The 15,680-nt window shown below is 43.6% G+C and overlaps 1 protein-coding gene across 1 annotated transcript in view; it reads right to left on the reverse strand.

Moving 5' to 3' along the window:
- Nucleotides 1-890: 890 nt before the first annotated feature.
- Nucleotides 891-15,680, reverse strand: part of iqgap2 (IQ motif containing GTPase activating protein 2) — a 68,961-nt gene continuing 54,171 nt past the window's right edge. Inside the window, exons 30-38 of the mRNA XM_061259770.1 lie at nt 14,296-14,428; nt 11,114-11,216; nt 10,302-10,443; nt 5,694-5,781; nt 4,883-5,095; nt 4,451-4,611; nt 3,731-3,877; nt 1,977-2,085; nt 891-1,636 (exon numbers count right to left, since the gene is read on the reverse strand). Of these exons, the coding sequence (XP_061115754.1) occupies nt 1,523-1,636; nt 1,977-2,085; nt 3,731-3,877; nt 4,451-4,611; nt 4,883-5,095; nt 5,694-5,781; nt 10,302-10,443; nt 11,114-11,216; nt 14,296-14,428 (1,210 nt within the window). The 3' untranslated portion in view covers nt 891-1,522. The remainder of the gene's footprint in view (nt 1,637-1,976; nt 2,086-3,730; nt 3,878-4,450; nt 4,612-4,882; nt 5,096-5,693; nt 5,782-10,301; nt 10,444-11,113; nt 11,217-14,295; nt 14,429-15,680) is intronic.

Below are 15,680 nucleotides of genomic sequence, written 5' to 3' on the forward strand. Positions count from 1 at the left end.
AGAGAGCAGGCTGGGTGTGAGCGTATCTATTCGGTGACGTCAGCAGTTCAGTTTGCTTTATCAGACACGCAGCCGGAGCAGAAGCCTGCCAGCTGCCTTCTGCGGTTCGCTGAGACATAGCCCCGAAATAACGACTTACATAGGTTACTTACAGCAACGGTTTTGGACTGAAATGCGGGCACGTTATTATATTTTAGAAACAAATGTGAACTAACGCCACGATACAAATTAAACAGGCGTGTACACCCAACCTAACGGTGTACACTCCTGAACTTAATTTACCAAAATGGCAACCTGTTTTAGCGATGTAACTGTTTTAACTTGTTTAGGCTATCACTTTAGGACGCCATAAATCCTAAATATTCAGATTTTAAAAACGATTTGATAGGTTCGATAGGTTTTAAATGTGTTGCGGTTTCTTCTGCAGTCTCGCGCAGGAACCAATAGAAAGTTACTTATAAAACTCATAATGATAATGATGATGATCTGGTGTAGGTGGGGCTCCTCTTGGAGCCAGTGATTCAAGCCTTCCTATAACACTGACCTTCAGCCAGTGATCCATAGCACAAGGCTGGCCTAAACGGCAGGAAACATATCTCACACTGTAGCCGATCAGTACAAGGTCAGCCAAGTTGATCCACGTTCCGTCCTATACCAGAGACTAATCGTGAGATTGTCCATCTGAACAGAAGGACAACAAAGAACTGCGTGACCTTTGAACTGGGTGATGCCTGATGGTCTGAAATGTCTTAATGACAATGTACAGAATGGTACTCATAGCAGAGGCACAGTGAATAATAGGGTCATGTTCAAACCAAAAAGCAGGGCATTAATTCTAATATATTTTCCATGTGGAGTGTAATCTTCCAAAAACTACATAACACAATGGGTTCATTGAGGTTTGTAGTTTATTCATCTTTTTTTTTTTTTTTAAACAGAAATTATGTTAATTTATGATCCGACTGCATTTAAAGGGAAGAAAGATTGGGAAGTATAATGGTGAATGAACTGGTTTTAAAAATATGCAAAGGCACAGCGTAACACGTTCAGCAAACCGACAGTCTGCTTGGAATGTTCCATTTCACATCCTAAACAACCGTGAGGCAGTAGTGCATTTTACAACAATTCACTATTATCTCTTATTCACAAGTGATAATGTTGTCTGCTTATATAACGTCTTTATATAAAATGTCATTTTAATTATATTCTTAAAATATATATTCCATATACAATCACCCAGTGGATAACCACAAAAATAAACCACAACAATAACATTGACAATATAAGTAACCATTCGTTAACTTTTTTTCAACTGTGGAATGAGTGGAATGAATTCCAATCAACTTCTCATACAATAATCCAGTTATTCATTAAATCACTAAAAATGAATCCAGTTATAATTCTGAAAAAGCAAGTTCATTTTACAGAAGGCAAGGCACAATCCAAATTTATCCAACTTCAGAATTAGACTCTGTGAAATGTGCCGGGGGGGGGGGGTTAAACTGTGCTTTGGTCAGGGGCTTCACTTCCCGTAGAACTTCTTGTTTAGCAGAAAGATGAGCAGGTTGACGTTTACTTTGGCTTTGTCGAACATCTTCATGACGGCCACGCCTTCATACTGAAGCTGAAGCAAGTCCTGTAGGAAGACATTCGGGGGAAATTCATGTCCTGTTTCTAGTTCTCTTGCCTCATTTCATTTTTCAGAATGTGTACACCTGCACTAGTGAAATGATTCACATACTCTTTGATGCATCTGTAATGCAGGAGTGCTGCATACAGCTAAAACAATTATTAGAAAGAATACAACTGATTACATACATCCATAATTAAATAAATATTTGACATTGATGTCTGCCATTTTACAGTATTTTCTGAAGCATAAATATAATAGAACTGGTGTGTGATGGCTCACAAGCACGCACCCACGCGTGCACACACACACACACACACACATACACACACACACACACACACACCTGAAAATGCAGCGGAACCTTCTCCATCTCCACTCCCATAAACTTGGCTTTGACCTCAAAGTCCCCCACTTCCTCGCTGGGAGAGATTTCAAACATGACGTTCTTAAACCTGGTAAACAACAGAGATATAGGACATGTCCATCAGCTCCTCTGCCCCTGGGAGAGTGTGACAGAGATGTGCGATGGCACACAGCCCAGCTCCAGCACTGCACTTTAATAATCCAGAGAGCAAACGGAGGCATACACAATAATGTAGTATAAAAAAGATTATTTAAAGGTACAACAGGTAAGATTTTTGTGTTAAAATATTGTTACAAGACCATTGTAAATCCCTTCCTATAGTTGAAAAAGGCTCACTGGTACTGCCTGTGTTTATAGTCCTTAAATTCGGGTTTAAAATATGCAGTTGACGGGCCGTCACTCTGTATCAAAACATTGGACAGCTGTACAATAATTCAAGCTCATTGGTTGAAAATTGGTTCTAATTGCCACAGCCAATGGCGTGTTCGCGTGTAGCTGCCCAAATTGCACTCCAGACAAGCGATGAAACTCTGTATACAATTCCTTATTATCCAAGCGAAGACTACATAGCTAATAATAAAGCAATCGCAGTTCACTATCGGTAGCAATGGATATTTGTAAATTTGGCAAGCTAACTAATAATAGCTCATTTGTTTGTTGCTACTGCTAACAAGTTATATTGCGCGTTATATTCATAGACTGTGGGAAAGTTACTTCCTTTCTTGACTGTTAGGAGTCCAAAATGACCTATTGTACATTAAACAACAAATAATGTTCCCCCAGTTAAATCTAAACCTAACCCGAATGTTTTCTTCTTCTTGCAGTTGCATTCAATATTTATGTAGGCTAGTTTCTTTTCCCTTAATACAATCATTCAGTACAAGAAATCAATGTAAATCAATTTAAAAAACAAATAAAACATTGACTTCTTAAAGCAATTCATACAAAATAATTGCATACATACATTGCAGCTTAAATATGGTAAAATAGAGCAAAATATATATTTTTAATATACTTTTTGTCTGTAATTATTTTATGTCTACCTTCACATGTCTGCACATGTTTTAATCATACATTCAATTGAGGCTAAAATCCTTCTGGAAACAAAAAAGCTTTGAAAAGGAAGCTAGGCCGTGTCATTACAGCCAGGCGTTAAGTGATTTCAAAGGGAGGTTACGTAATGTGGAATGTGCGGAGTTCCTGAGTGCCTCTCCAAGGCTACAGTGAGTCAAGCGAGGCCCGAGAGACACGGTCACACTGAGCAACGATGGAGCCTTTCCTCATTTCTGCATAAACGGGCCCAACTTTGGTACAGAGCCTACAGAACGGCCGCAGAGAGAAGTGCAGTGATTCATGATAGCATATCCTCATGCAGGAGCGCACATTTATAAAAGTGGGTTTTTGACCATTCCAACAAAAACATTGCAGTTGCTGACATTTTTAATAAGTGTTTTACCATTTGAAGGAACCCAGTATTAATCACTGCCCCCCCCCTTCCCCAGCTCTGTGCCCCAGGTTTCGGCCCCAGGTCCTCCCTGCTCTGACTGGAAGGGGTTTGACAAACAGGAAGGGCCGGAGCTGCCCTCTGAGCCTCTGCCTGCAGCTTCGGGCCCAGAGGGGCACCCAGAGAGCCTGGCTCTAATAGCCCTCTTCCTTCCTGCGTCAGAGTGCAGTATCTCTCTCAGAAAGCAGATCCTTTTTCAGAGAATGCGGGTGAATCCCTGGACACTCACTGATTGGTCTGCAGCCCCTCGATCTCCAGGATGACGCCCTTCTCGTGGAGACGCGCCGCGTTGTACTTCAGTGACTGCAGCGGCCGGGACTTCCTGCTGCCCTTCTCCTCCCCCTTACTGTCCAGCTTGATGGAGCGTCGGGCATTCCTACGGCAGCGCAGAGACGGCGGGGTGAGCACAGTGAATGTCACGGGCAGGCCCACCGTAGCCGGCCTATCATTATAATTGCACTTTATGAGCCGATTCCAGCCGGAAATTATGGATAAACACTGTGTGCTTGTCACACGCTATGATCTCAGGTTTTGGCATCATGGGCTAACTATGCAGCATTCCTGAGTTACCCAGTATTTCATTACATCACATTTAGTTACTTTTATCCAGAGCGACTTCCAGTTGATTAGACTATGCAGTTAACTGCACCGTTTAAGATCTGCATCAATTGCGAAAATGCGATCAGTAGGCAGTCCCATTTGCTGATTTCTTAATGAGCTGTAGCCTTCGTAAATACGATGTTAATTTCAGGCAGACTATGACCGCACCAACACACCCTCGTCAGGCCGCATTTTGTACCCGTAAATCTGGCCCTAAGGGTAGTATGTCTTCTAAAAAGCAGCATTTAGAACCCCAGTGTATGAAACCTGTACTATATATCGCACGATTTTAAAATGAACGAATCATTAAAGTAGTATTTAGTGTGCAGGTTGTGGGCCGGCTGCGTACTTGCGGTTGAGGTTGTCGAGGCAGGTTTTGATGTAGGTGTCGTAGTAGTTGACCTGATCCTGGTAAAAGGCGGTTTTTGAGTTGAGAGCGCTGAGCGTCTGCTGCAGTTTCACCAGTTCCGCCTTCCGTCTCTGCCTGTACCGCCTCTGGTACCGGATGTCCTGTCAATCAATTAAAGACGTGAGCCAGTGATCACACTGATGGGAGTTACATCATCCCTCTTAAAATGGGCGTGCAGTGGGGGGAGGCATAATTGCTACAGGGACACCCAGGTCAGGAGGGTTAATCGCACCCCACTGTGACCATGTGTACCAGGATGCATGCTCTGGAGGATATTGCAATGATGCAATGATGGGACATTTTCTCTGAGGGTGAATTATCTATTATTTAATACCTCAATACCTCAGTTGTGGGCGGGGTTTGGTGCGTTACCTTGGAGATGTCGTTGATGACGTCCTGGTACGCGTTGTGGGCGGAGACACGCCCGGCCTGCTCCAGAGTGCGCAGGTTCCGCAGGATCTTCCTCTTCTTCTGCTCCAGCGGGAGCTGCCGGTCCTCCAGCCCCGCCCCGCTGCTCCTCAGCCCGTCTGGCATCTGCTCATCCTGCTCCGCCCGCCGCTCTATCACCCGCGTGTGCTCCGCCTCCTAACAACCAATCAGAGACCAGCCTGCAGTGTCATACCGGGACCATTCACAGGATGGTTTGTGATCGGGACCGTAAAGGCCAGTTTACAGTCCAGCGACAGAGCATAGATCGATTGAACTTGCAGAACAATCATGAACCTTCTACTGTCGCACAAAGTAGACTGGTTGTTGTCCTTTGCAAAAAGTAAAAAAAAAAAAGTGCATTCCAGTCACCCAGGGTATAAACCATTTTGCTGCAACCAGCAACATCCACTGCACGTCATTGGTTGCAGCGATGCTCTGTCGCTGGACTATAAATGTTATGCCTTTCTACGCTTTACTGACCTTGGTGTATTGGAAGCTATGAAGCTATAAAAAAGTGCAAACCCCACCTTCTAGTCCTCTTGGTTCGCTCAGTTGCACCAGGCAAGGTGACTCAAACACAGAAAATTGTTGTTGTATTTGAATCCAAAACCACTATATTGAGACCAGGTCTGCCAGACACTATGTAACATCACTGAGATGGTACACTCCTCTCTTAATGCAAGTTTCTTTCATTTAAGTCCTGGGGGAGGGTGAGGGGGGGGGGGTAAGGTACCGCATGAGAGGGGACCTCTACCTGCACAGCTGTGGCCGGTGTCTCCAGTGTATCTGTGAGCGTCTCTCCAGGCTGAATTCGCACCACATCCACGATCAACTTCTTAGTCCTGATTAAATCACAGAAACACACACAGCTTGGGAGAGAGAACTGACACTATCACCATGGAAACGCTCCAAATGGGCCACAGGTTCTGCTCAAACCATTTCCTGCAATGCATCCTGGTCATCAAATTCGAGCATTGTGCACCAAGCTGAAAATGCTTTGTTTTTATGTGACATTCTGCCTCTGGAAAAGTACAGCTGACCTTTGACCTATGACCTATGAAAATACAGATGCACCAGAGAGGAAAGAAGCGCTCAACCTTTTGAAGACATATTCTCTTCAAGACACACGTTAACACACTGATATTCTCTGTCTCATCAGAAGCTTCAGTTATCAGTTTGTGTTGCAGTTATTAATTTGTGTGCAGTTATCTGGTTGTGTTGTAATTATTAGTTTGATGGCTCATCGTGCCTGGCACTCAGAGAGGAAACTGCACTATGTGCGGACTTGGACAATGTGCCACAGGTTCAGAGTTATTGTATAACTGGGTTTATTAGGAAATTCTCCAATTGTTTGGTTCCACTTCCCATTTCCTGTCTCTATTTCCCCTTCCTCTCTCACTGCACACTGCGCCCTGGATGCTCACGCCAGACTAAATATGACTCTACAGAGGGAATGGGGTCTTCAGAAGTCAGGAGAAAGTGCTGGAGGGGCGAATTTCAGCGCTTAACGAGTAGAACAACATACTGTGACTAATAGTGGATTATGTCCTGTATGGCCGTTCTCAGTGTAAGTGTGTGACCTTGTATGTTCAAGCCATGGCGGCAATGCAAGCTATAAACACACACACAGGGTTAGCCTCATGTATTCAATGAGTTTTTATTTACTAAATAAATTAATTCAAAAACTTTCATCAAACCTATTCTAAGATGAATTAGAACCATGCTGAACCCCAAATATATGAAATAAAATACATAACCCCATGTACAAATAATTCAAGGTATTCTAATTTCACAGTAAATGTACATCACAATGAAAGCAAGTTGACAGTCCATGGCTTTGAAGGTCACAAGCTTGCCACTGTAAGAGACTGTTCAAATGGCAAATGTCTGCATGGATATAATGCCTTTATCCAAACCAGCTTGTAAGGAGCAACTGGGGGTTAGGTGTCTTGCTCAGGGACACTTTGACACACCCAGGGCGGGATCGAACCAGCAACCCTCCGACTGCCAGACGACTGCTCTTGCCTCCTGAGCCTCCTGAGCCAATGTGGCCAATGTTCAAGGATTAAATGGGTCAAATGCTTATTGATTCTCACTCAAAACCTCAGAGGAATGCATCCGTTTTGTCTGTAGTTGAGTGAAGGATAAACACAGCTGGGCTTGGAGTATGAACAGGATATTCATCCTACACTGGGAGCTGGTTGAACTCCAGCTATGTATAGTGCATACAGTGACCTGTTGCTATGCTCAGATCAGTCTCTGCGGTTCCCACTGGCTCATGAGAAACTGGACAGAAGCCTTGGCCTGAAACACCCAGCTTTGGCCTGAGAATTTCACATAATCCACTCAGTCTATAAAACACAACGTGGGTTGTTTTGGAACATATCGACCAGGAATAGGCTTATTTCATTTATTTCCTTATGTTTTTATTTCCCACATGTAGAACTTTACATTGAGTTATATTGAATTTAATTTGCCCGGTTTCCACCCACTTCTAGATTCTATTTCTTCCTGGATTACTTCCAAACTGTTAGCTCAACCTCTTAGTTTTATATCATCTGCAAATTTAACTAAAGGACTTTCAATGCCCCAGGACCGAACCCTGTGGGACTCCACTTCCCAATACCTTGCTCAGATAAGGTCCGTCCTACTACTCTTTGTGTTCTATCCCGTAACCAGTTCCGAACCCACTCAGAGATGGCTCCTGTAATTCCTACAGTCCTCATTTTGATAATGAGTTTGCGGTGCGGTACCTTATCAAATGGTTTTTGGAAATCTAAACATACAATATCATAAGCCCTGCTAACATCAAAACACTTGGTAGTTTCCGAAAGAATGCCAAAAGGTTTGTCCTACCCTTACAAAAACCATGTTGGATATCCCTTCAAGAAATTATTTCAGTTTGTCTCAAATGATAAGATTCCAGTATTTTACATGTGATGCAAGTTAGATTGACAGGCCTGTAGTTTCCTGGATTAGTACGGTCCCCTCATATATTGGTATTATATTACCTTGTTTCCAGACATACAGTATTTGTCCAGTTTCTAAAGACTGTCTAGAAATATTGGTTTACAAATGATCTCACTTAACTCTTTGAGTACCCTTGGGAATATGCCACCGGGCCCTGCTGCCTCATTTGTCTTTAGTTTATGTAATTTAAGTAGTATTTCTATATCCCCTATCTCAATATCAGCTAATACATCCAATACATTCTGAGTATTGGATATGCCTATTAGTAACCTCCTTCTTGGTAAAACTCTCAACAAAGTAGCTATTTAAGACATCAGCAATATCTTTCTTCTTTATGCACATAACCTCCTCTTTAACTTTCCTGTTCCATTAGACTGAGATCAACTACATTAAAGTAAAACTGTATTGCCAATTTCACTTTGTTTGATTTTATTTGTAATAATTGCTAGGAGTGTCAATAATTGTATCACCCGTGGTATTCAGAAAATGAGATTACAAAATAAAAAACATTGAAACATGACAGTAAATCTGTTGTTCATTACATGCAGCCTTTTTTCTATATTAAGGGTGCCAATAGCCACCTCACATATCCACCATGGTTATATTAGATCACATGAATATTATATTACATCACATGAATGACTCTGTATTTAAATATACTCTGGACTCATCCTAAGGCCCTTTCCAGCAGAAAGGGACAGAACAGACAGATAACACCTCTAACCACTGTGGCCTCTAACCACATCCCATCTACTTAAGGAAACGATAGAGAAACAACCCGTCTGTGTGGGGCTGCCATTTTGAGATAGCTGACGAGGAAACAAGCAAGTGGAGGGACACTAATGTCTATCTTTTCCTAAACAACAAGACCGTATACTGTGCTTGTACAAGTTTAATGGTGGGAATGGCTACTGGGCCTGTTGTTAAACAAGAGGCCTTTACATCCGGTAATAGCTTTCTGTGTATGGAACAAGAAATGCATCAGGATGAGCTGCAGCAATTTTATTGTTATATGAATAAAAACAACTAAACAGCAGCAGATGTTTCCTCCCATGATTGACTGCATCCTTTCTGAACACAAACGACACGACTAGTCTCTTCTCTGCTCGTCACGGATGGCCCTGAAATACTGACAAATTATGAGAACATCTCCCAAGTGTGTGACATAAATTACACTAATAATAACACTCCTCATTTGTTCTCTGGTTCAGCAGATCTGAACTGCTGCACCTCAGTGTTTGAACAATAACGGCTAATCAAAATCTGTTCCACGGCACATTAATTTCAGCTAAACAAAAAAGCTCTCCAGAAGTTATGTCACACTGAAGACTTTGCTTGGAACCCCTTCTCCACAAAACAGAACCACTGCCACTGCGAAACAGACTCTGCACAGTGAGACCGAACAAGTCATCTGCAAATTGAATAAGCAATATTTCACCATTTTGCACAGCAGACTGTAACTAACAATTAGCCTACAGTGCATTCCATTTTCACACCACGCCATTCTAAGGCCTGAGAGGGACCGGAAGACATATGGGTGTGATATTACAAACGAGGAAAAAGCATAAATCAGTGACTGCTAAAACCATGCCCATGCATACAGAGCCTACAGTCATCTGCCCGTTTACAGTACAGTACAGTACAGTACATCACATGCAGTCATTTGGCAGAAGTTCTCATCCAGAGCAACGTACAATAAAGTGCAGATCAGAACCAGGGACAAATGGTAAATGGTAAATGGTTGGCATTTATATAGCGCCTTTATCCAAAGCGCTGTACAATTGATGCTTCTCATTCACCCATTCATACACACACTCACACACAAACGGCGATTGGCTGCCATGCAAGGCACCAACCAGCTCGTCAGGAGCAAATGGGGGTTAGGTGTCTTGCTCAGGGACACTTCGACACAGCCCGGGCGGGGGATTGAACCGGCAACCCTCCGACTGCCAGACGACTGCTCTTACTGCCTGAGCCATGTTGCCCCCTCAAGTGCGCTGAAAAGGGAAGTATGCTTCCAAGTGCTAGAGTGACTGCTTGAACCTCAATAATCAGGTAGCAATACCACAGTTTTGGCAACAACCCCTCACCGTGGGAGACTTTGGAGACAGACACCCACCAATCCCATAAGGCACAGCTCCATTACAGGCAAAAGCTTCAACATTTTCAAACACAAATCACTGTATTAAATGTTTTTAAACCTGGTCGTTTCAATGTTCCAATACCTGGCTCCAAAAATAATAGCAGTGAGGCACTGGATTAAAAACAGCAGAAGTGCGCACTGTGGGAAATAACCCTATCGTGTGATCTCTGTGTGAAATATGCAGCGCTGCTGTTTGAGATAAGGGCCCCGCCGCTGCACGCTGAGAGGCGGGGGAGGCGCGGCTCTTACTTCATCATGAGGCTGTTCATGTCCTGCTCGTCCCCCTCCAGCAGCTCAAACTTGCTGGTGAGGGTGAGGGAGATTTCCGTTTTGGCCAGCTGGGTCAGTGTGCTGTCCTTGTTGGGGTCGCTGGGGTCCACTGCCCCCTCCCCTGAACAAACACGAGCAGATAACCACGGGTCAGCGGCACAGACCACTTTCTGCCGTTAGTCAGCGATCGGGAAGGGGGGTGGGGATAACGGGCAGGTCGTAGCGATAAGGAGGCTACACTGCTACTTATTTACTGAGCCAAACTCCTGCAGAAGTGTCCTGCCCTTATGAGACATTAAGGATTAGTGTACATGACTGTAATCGGATGCCATTTTCTAGGTAAATTCAGGGAAACAATTGAAAACATGCAACATCTTTGCACTCTACTCTACATAAATCTGTAGAGTATATCGGCTGATTATGTGCAAGGGTGCAATGGGGGTGCAGAACCTTGTGCAGGGGTATCTGGGGTAAATGTGGGGTAAAAACAGGGCAGCCTCCCAAACTACCTTTCAGCATCAGCATTTACCAAAGCTTGTGGGTTTGAGGGATTACAGATGACCTGTATGTTCTATTTTCATTCAGTAGCCCTCCATAGGGATAACAGATGACCTGTATGTTGTATTTTGATTCAGTAGCCCTCCATAGGGATTACAGATGACCTGTACATTCCATTTTCCTTTAGTAGCCCTCCGTAGGGATTACAGATGACCTGTATGTTTGTCCAAATTAAAGTGTTGCGCATCTTTTCCATTGTTGTGAGTGGAAGGGAACATTCGGGAACATCATACCCAGGAGAGACTCCACATCGGGAACGTCACCCAGATCCTCCAGGAGCTCGTGAAGGAGGTCGTTCTTATCCGGAGAAATGGCCTCCTGATGTTCCAGAACCAGCTACGGGACAAAAGCAAGAGCACTTGCAAAGTGGACAAAACCCGGCTTTCATTTTCCAAAGTTCTTTGTGAAAGAAGATGCCTTACAGCTAAATTCAGCGGTTGGCACAAACACACCATTTTACAAACTGCACATTGGTTACACAATAAGCCTCAAGCTCTCAGCCAACAAGTAAAACAGTTCATTTAATTATTTTAATTATTTATTGTTTGGCTCAGGGCTTTCAGCATGTTGTAAATAAGAGAGTAGGATTTTATATACAGCTCCCGTCACAACAAATTACACCACGCTGCCTGCCTCATTGGAGTACATTTGCTAACCACAGCAAATATAACATAGCAGCAATCTTTCGGTAAAGACAATACAATACCTAGAATCCATTAGATGCAATCAGTCTTGTCTTGGTCTCAACAATAATTTAATTTAATAATTAAAAAATAACAATACTCCAGTAGTGTGCAACAATTTTGGCCCCTCCTGTTCAAAATTTTTTTTACAATCAATATTTAAGTGAACAGAAGCAAACCTGACCTCTAAATGGTACAATGTTACAGTTTCAATATAATAAGAGAAGGAAGGCCCTGTGCAAGCGTTTGGGAACCCTGTCAGTTAGTACTTTGTAATTCCTCCTTGGGCAAGTATAACAGCTTGCAAATGCTTCCTGTAGCCACCTAAGAGTCTTTCTATTCTCACTTTTCTCCATTCTTCCTGGGAGAACACCTCTAGCTCAGAAATATTATTTGCAGTGGTGTGGGTTCTTCTGAGCATTTCTCACCAGGTCTCGGGCCATTCTATCTGAATTCCAACCGATCCTTGGACAACTGTCAAGAGGAGCCCATGGTTGTTAACACCAGACAGAACAGACACTGCAGTTGGATACTTTGCATGGAGTTACTTCAGAATAAAAAGTTTGGCCCTGTAACTCACCTGAATCATTGAAGCCCTAATGAGTAAATCATCTGGGTCTGAGCCTTAGTAATCATCTTTTTAAAAAGTAACAAAGAATAATCCAAAAGGGTTCCCAAACTTTTGTACAGGGCCCTTTTCCTTTTTTATAATTTATAAACAGTAAAAAAATTGAAATAAAAAGCAATCTTGCTTTAATATTTGCAGAAAGGTATCATGTTTAACTCATTTACAGTTTAGGTTTGCTTTCGATCACATACAGATTCATTGTAACAGGCATTTAAACCATCCATCCATTATCTGAACCCGCTTATCCTGATCAGGGTCGCAGGGGGGCTAGAGCCTATCCCAGCATACATTGGGCGAAAGGCAGGAATACACCCAGGACAGGTCGCCAGTCTATTGCAGGGCACACACACCATTCACTCACACACTCATACCTACGGGCAATTTAGACTCTCCAATCAACCTAACGTGCATGTCTTTGGACTGTGGGAGGAAACCGGAGTACCCGGAGGAAACCCACGCAGACACGGGGAGAACATGCAAACTCCGCACAGAGAGGACGGGGATTCGAACCCAGGACCTCCTTGCTGTGAGGCGGCAGTGCTACCCACTGCACCATCCGTGCCGCCGCATTTAAACCAGGGGCGCCAAAAAGTTTTGCTATTTGCTATATTCTATCTTACACTGTTTACTCTTGGATCCATTAATGCTAGAGAGCTGTGTGTTTGTCAGATTTCTTTAGCCTTTGGATGACATTGTAAGACACTTAAGCAGAGATTTGCTCCCCAAAACATGGAGGCAGACAAAATGTTCCTTGTTTTTTTTCTCTATGGACAGAAAGGGCACATTTTTGTGAGCACTTACAAAGATGACCGGGAAAATATATTATCTTGTTTGCATCAAAACTGGCCTCAACTTACTGCATGCCAGAGCTGCAGTCATTCCAGTAATTTAACACAAACATGATAGACTACTGCTCTCTCACCACTGAGACAGGAGACAACCTCCAACTGGAAAAGTCTCTAAAAGTACTGGCTATGATCGATACAACATTTCATAGAAATGGTGTCACACAGTTTAACTGGTTAAAAAACATGCTTAATAGAAAAATCTACTATGAATCACAATTATGACTTTTATGTCAAACAGAAAAAATGAATGGTGTATGAAATGATGCACACACAGTATTGCAGAGTGTCTGAAACAGAAAAGCTGCCTCTGCTGGAACACAGGGCTCCCTGTGAGAGGGGTGGGGGCCTCGCTCAGCCCAGCAGGCTCTGACCTCACTTCCTGTCCTGGGGAACAAGCTGGGGCTGCACTGCTGCTGGGAGGGGGGGCTCAGACAGAGGGGCCCAGTGCCAGGAGAACAACAGAGAGGGCTGTGCAGGGCAAAGGGGGGGGCAGGGCTCTTTTGCGCAGGGGGGTTTCTGGGGGGGGGGGCTCCTTTGTGCTGGGAGTGCAGGACTGAGGGGGCGTATTCCCGCCACTGACTCATCCAGGCCAGGCGGGCGGTGAGAAAAACAAGGCGCCGTTACTTCACCCGTGTAGCGTGTAGCATGTGCGCACGTATGGTCCTGATTACCGCCGGCTGCTCGCTCCGGGGCTCCTGTGACCCATTAGCGTGACGCACTGCAGCCTCCTTTCAGCAGCGACTACGCCAACATCATCAAACCCCACACAAAACCTTACAGACAACAGTCCACCATCATCACTGAAACCCCACACTTAACCTTACAAACAAGTCTTAGATCCACCATCATTACTGAAACCCTACACTTAACCTTAGAGACAACAGTCTTAGATCCACCAGCATCACAGAAACCTCACACTTAACCTTACAAACAAGTCTTAGATCCACCATCATTATTGAAACCTCACACTTAACCTCATAAAGAATAGTCTTAAATCTTAGGTTAACCGGACAAGCAACACTCTTAAATCGTATTCATTGTCTGACAGAGGATGTGGCCCTATGTGCCGATAATCTGCAGTGAATTCACATTTAAAGGCTTAACATGACAAACATAAACGCTCTCATTCTGGGTAGAAATACTGGGAAAAGTGAAAGAGTGGCTTTGTGCAGCTATGCAGTGAGCAGACTGGCTTTGTAGTCATGCTCAAACGATGGGCAGATAGATAATTGTCCAGAGTGACCCCCCAGTCTTACTGAGTGTGTGTTGATGATCTCCTCAATGGAGATGTAGATGACAGGTTTGCTCAACGTGATCATGTCGGAATACTCGTCCACGTTGAATTTTTCCTCCGGCTCCGGAACGTCGCACGCAGCCTGGAAAAGAAGCCTGAAACAGCAGGAAAAACCACGTCAGCGGAATCGCAGCGAGAACACTCACTCATAAACCTGCAGCGCTGTGTTACTGCAACAAACCAGACAGGGAACAGGAGACAATGTACTAATGCACTCTGTAAAATGTACTAATTAATTAGATTAATCAATTAACTAATTGCTGAATAAGTGATTTAAGATTAGTATCGATAAATCTGAACAAAGATAAAATCTGAGTGAATCCCGCAGCTGGTAGAGTGACTCACACTACAGAACTGACTCACCCTACCGAACCCTGTGCTTATTTAGTGACACTAATATGGATGTCAGACGCCCGCCTGGCAGGCTTATGCAGGCCCTGCTAGCTGCAGGAAACGCTGATCAGACAGCGGTGGATCTCATTCAGATACTCAAATTACAGCCCCGTCTCTGCTCCGTTCGTTCAGTTAAACGTCCCTGGAGAGGTCTGACAGACATGTTTTATGCACGGACATGGACACTCGATCCCATGAAGTTTCAGAAAGTGTGAGTCACTCCCCTTGGCTTATTAGTATTCCAAGAAGACCCCCTGTTCCTGTTCAGGCCATACGGAGCCCCAGAATACCCTGATGGACACGAAAACAGACAAAACATCTGTTGTTATTCCAGTAATCCACTGAACCTGCTGAACGCCTTTACGGGATCATATTTAGCCACTTTAGGCCATCCTTCAGAAGCTTTTATTTCTATGTATTTTATTTCTAACTATTTTGACTAGTTATTCATCCACCATTAGGTGGTTAAGGAATGGCAGTGTATGTGATGCTTGTACAGTGTGGCACTAAAGAAAGAACTGTGACGTGTCAGTGGATAAGTGATCCTCGCAGTGCATAACCACATTACTGTACTATTTATGGATTTCATATTCCACCACACGCCCATGTTATCAAATTAGCCATTAGGCTGAAATGAGGCGTTTCAGGACCGAATGTGTTGGAAATGAGCAATGGGTGATACCAAGTAAAACATCTAAATGTAATCTTACATCTTAAATCTAATACTAAAATTCAGTGGAGTGGAGAGAGACTGAATTCAGGCCACAACCCTAATTGTCTGTCCATAGTTGAATTTACAGACTGTAGGGAAGGGTGCAATCCAATGCACGTAAAAAATACTTATGTATGTTTCATGTGTTTGATACATTGCAAAAAACTGACTTTCACCCTCTCACTGACCTCTTAGATCTGTAAAATAGACCTGAGGACATGCAGTCTCTCACCTGAATTTCT

This window comes from Conger conger, chromosome 11 (assembly GCF_963514075.1).
Source record: "Conger conger chromosome 11, fConCon1.1, whole genome shotgun sequence".
Taxonomy (NCBI): Eukaryota; Metazoa; Chordata; class Actinopteri; order Anguilliformes; family Congridae; genus Conger; species Conger conger.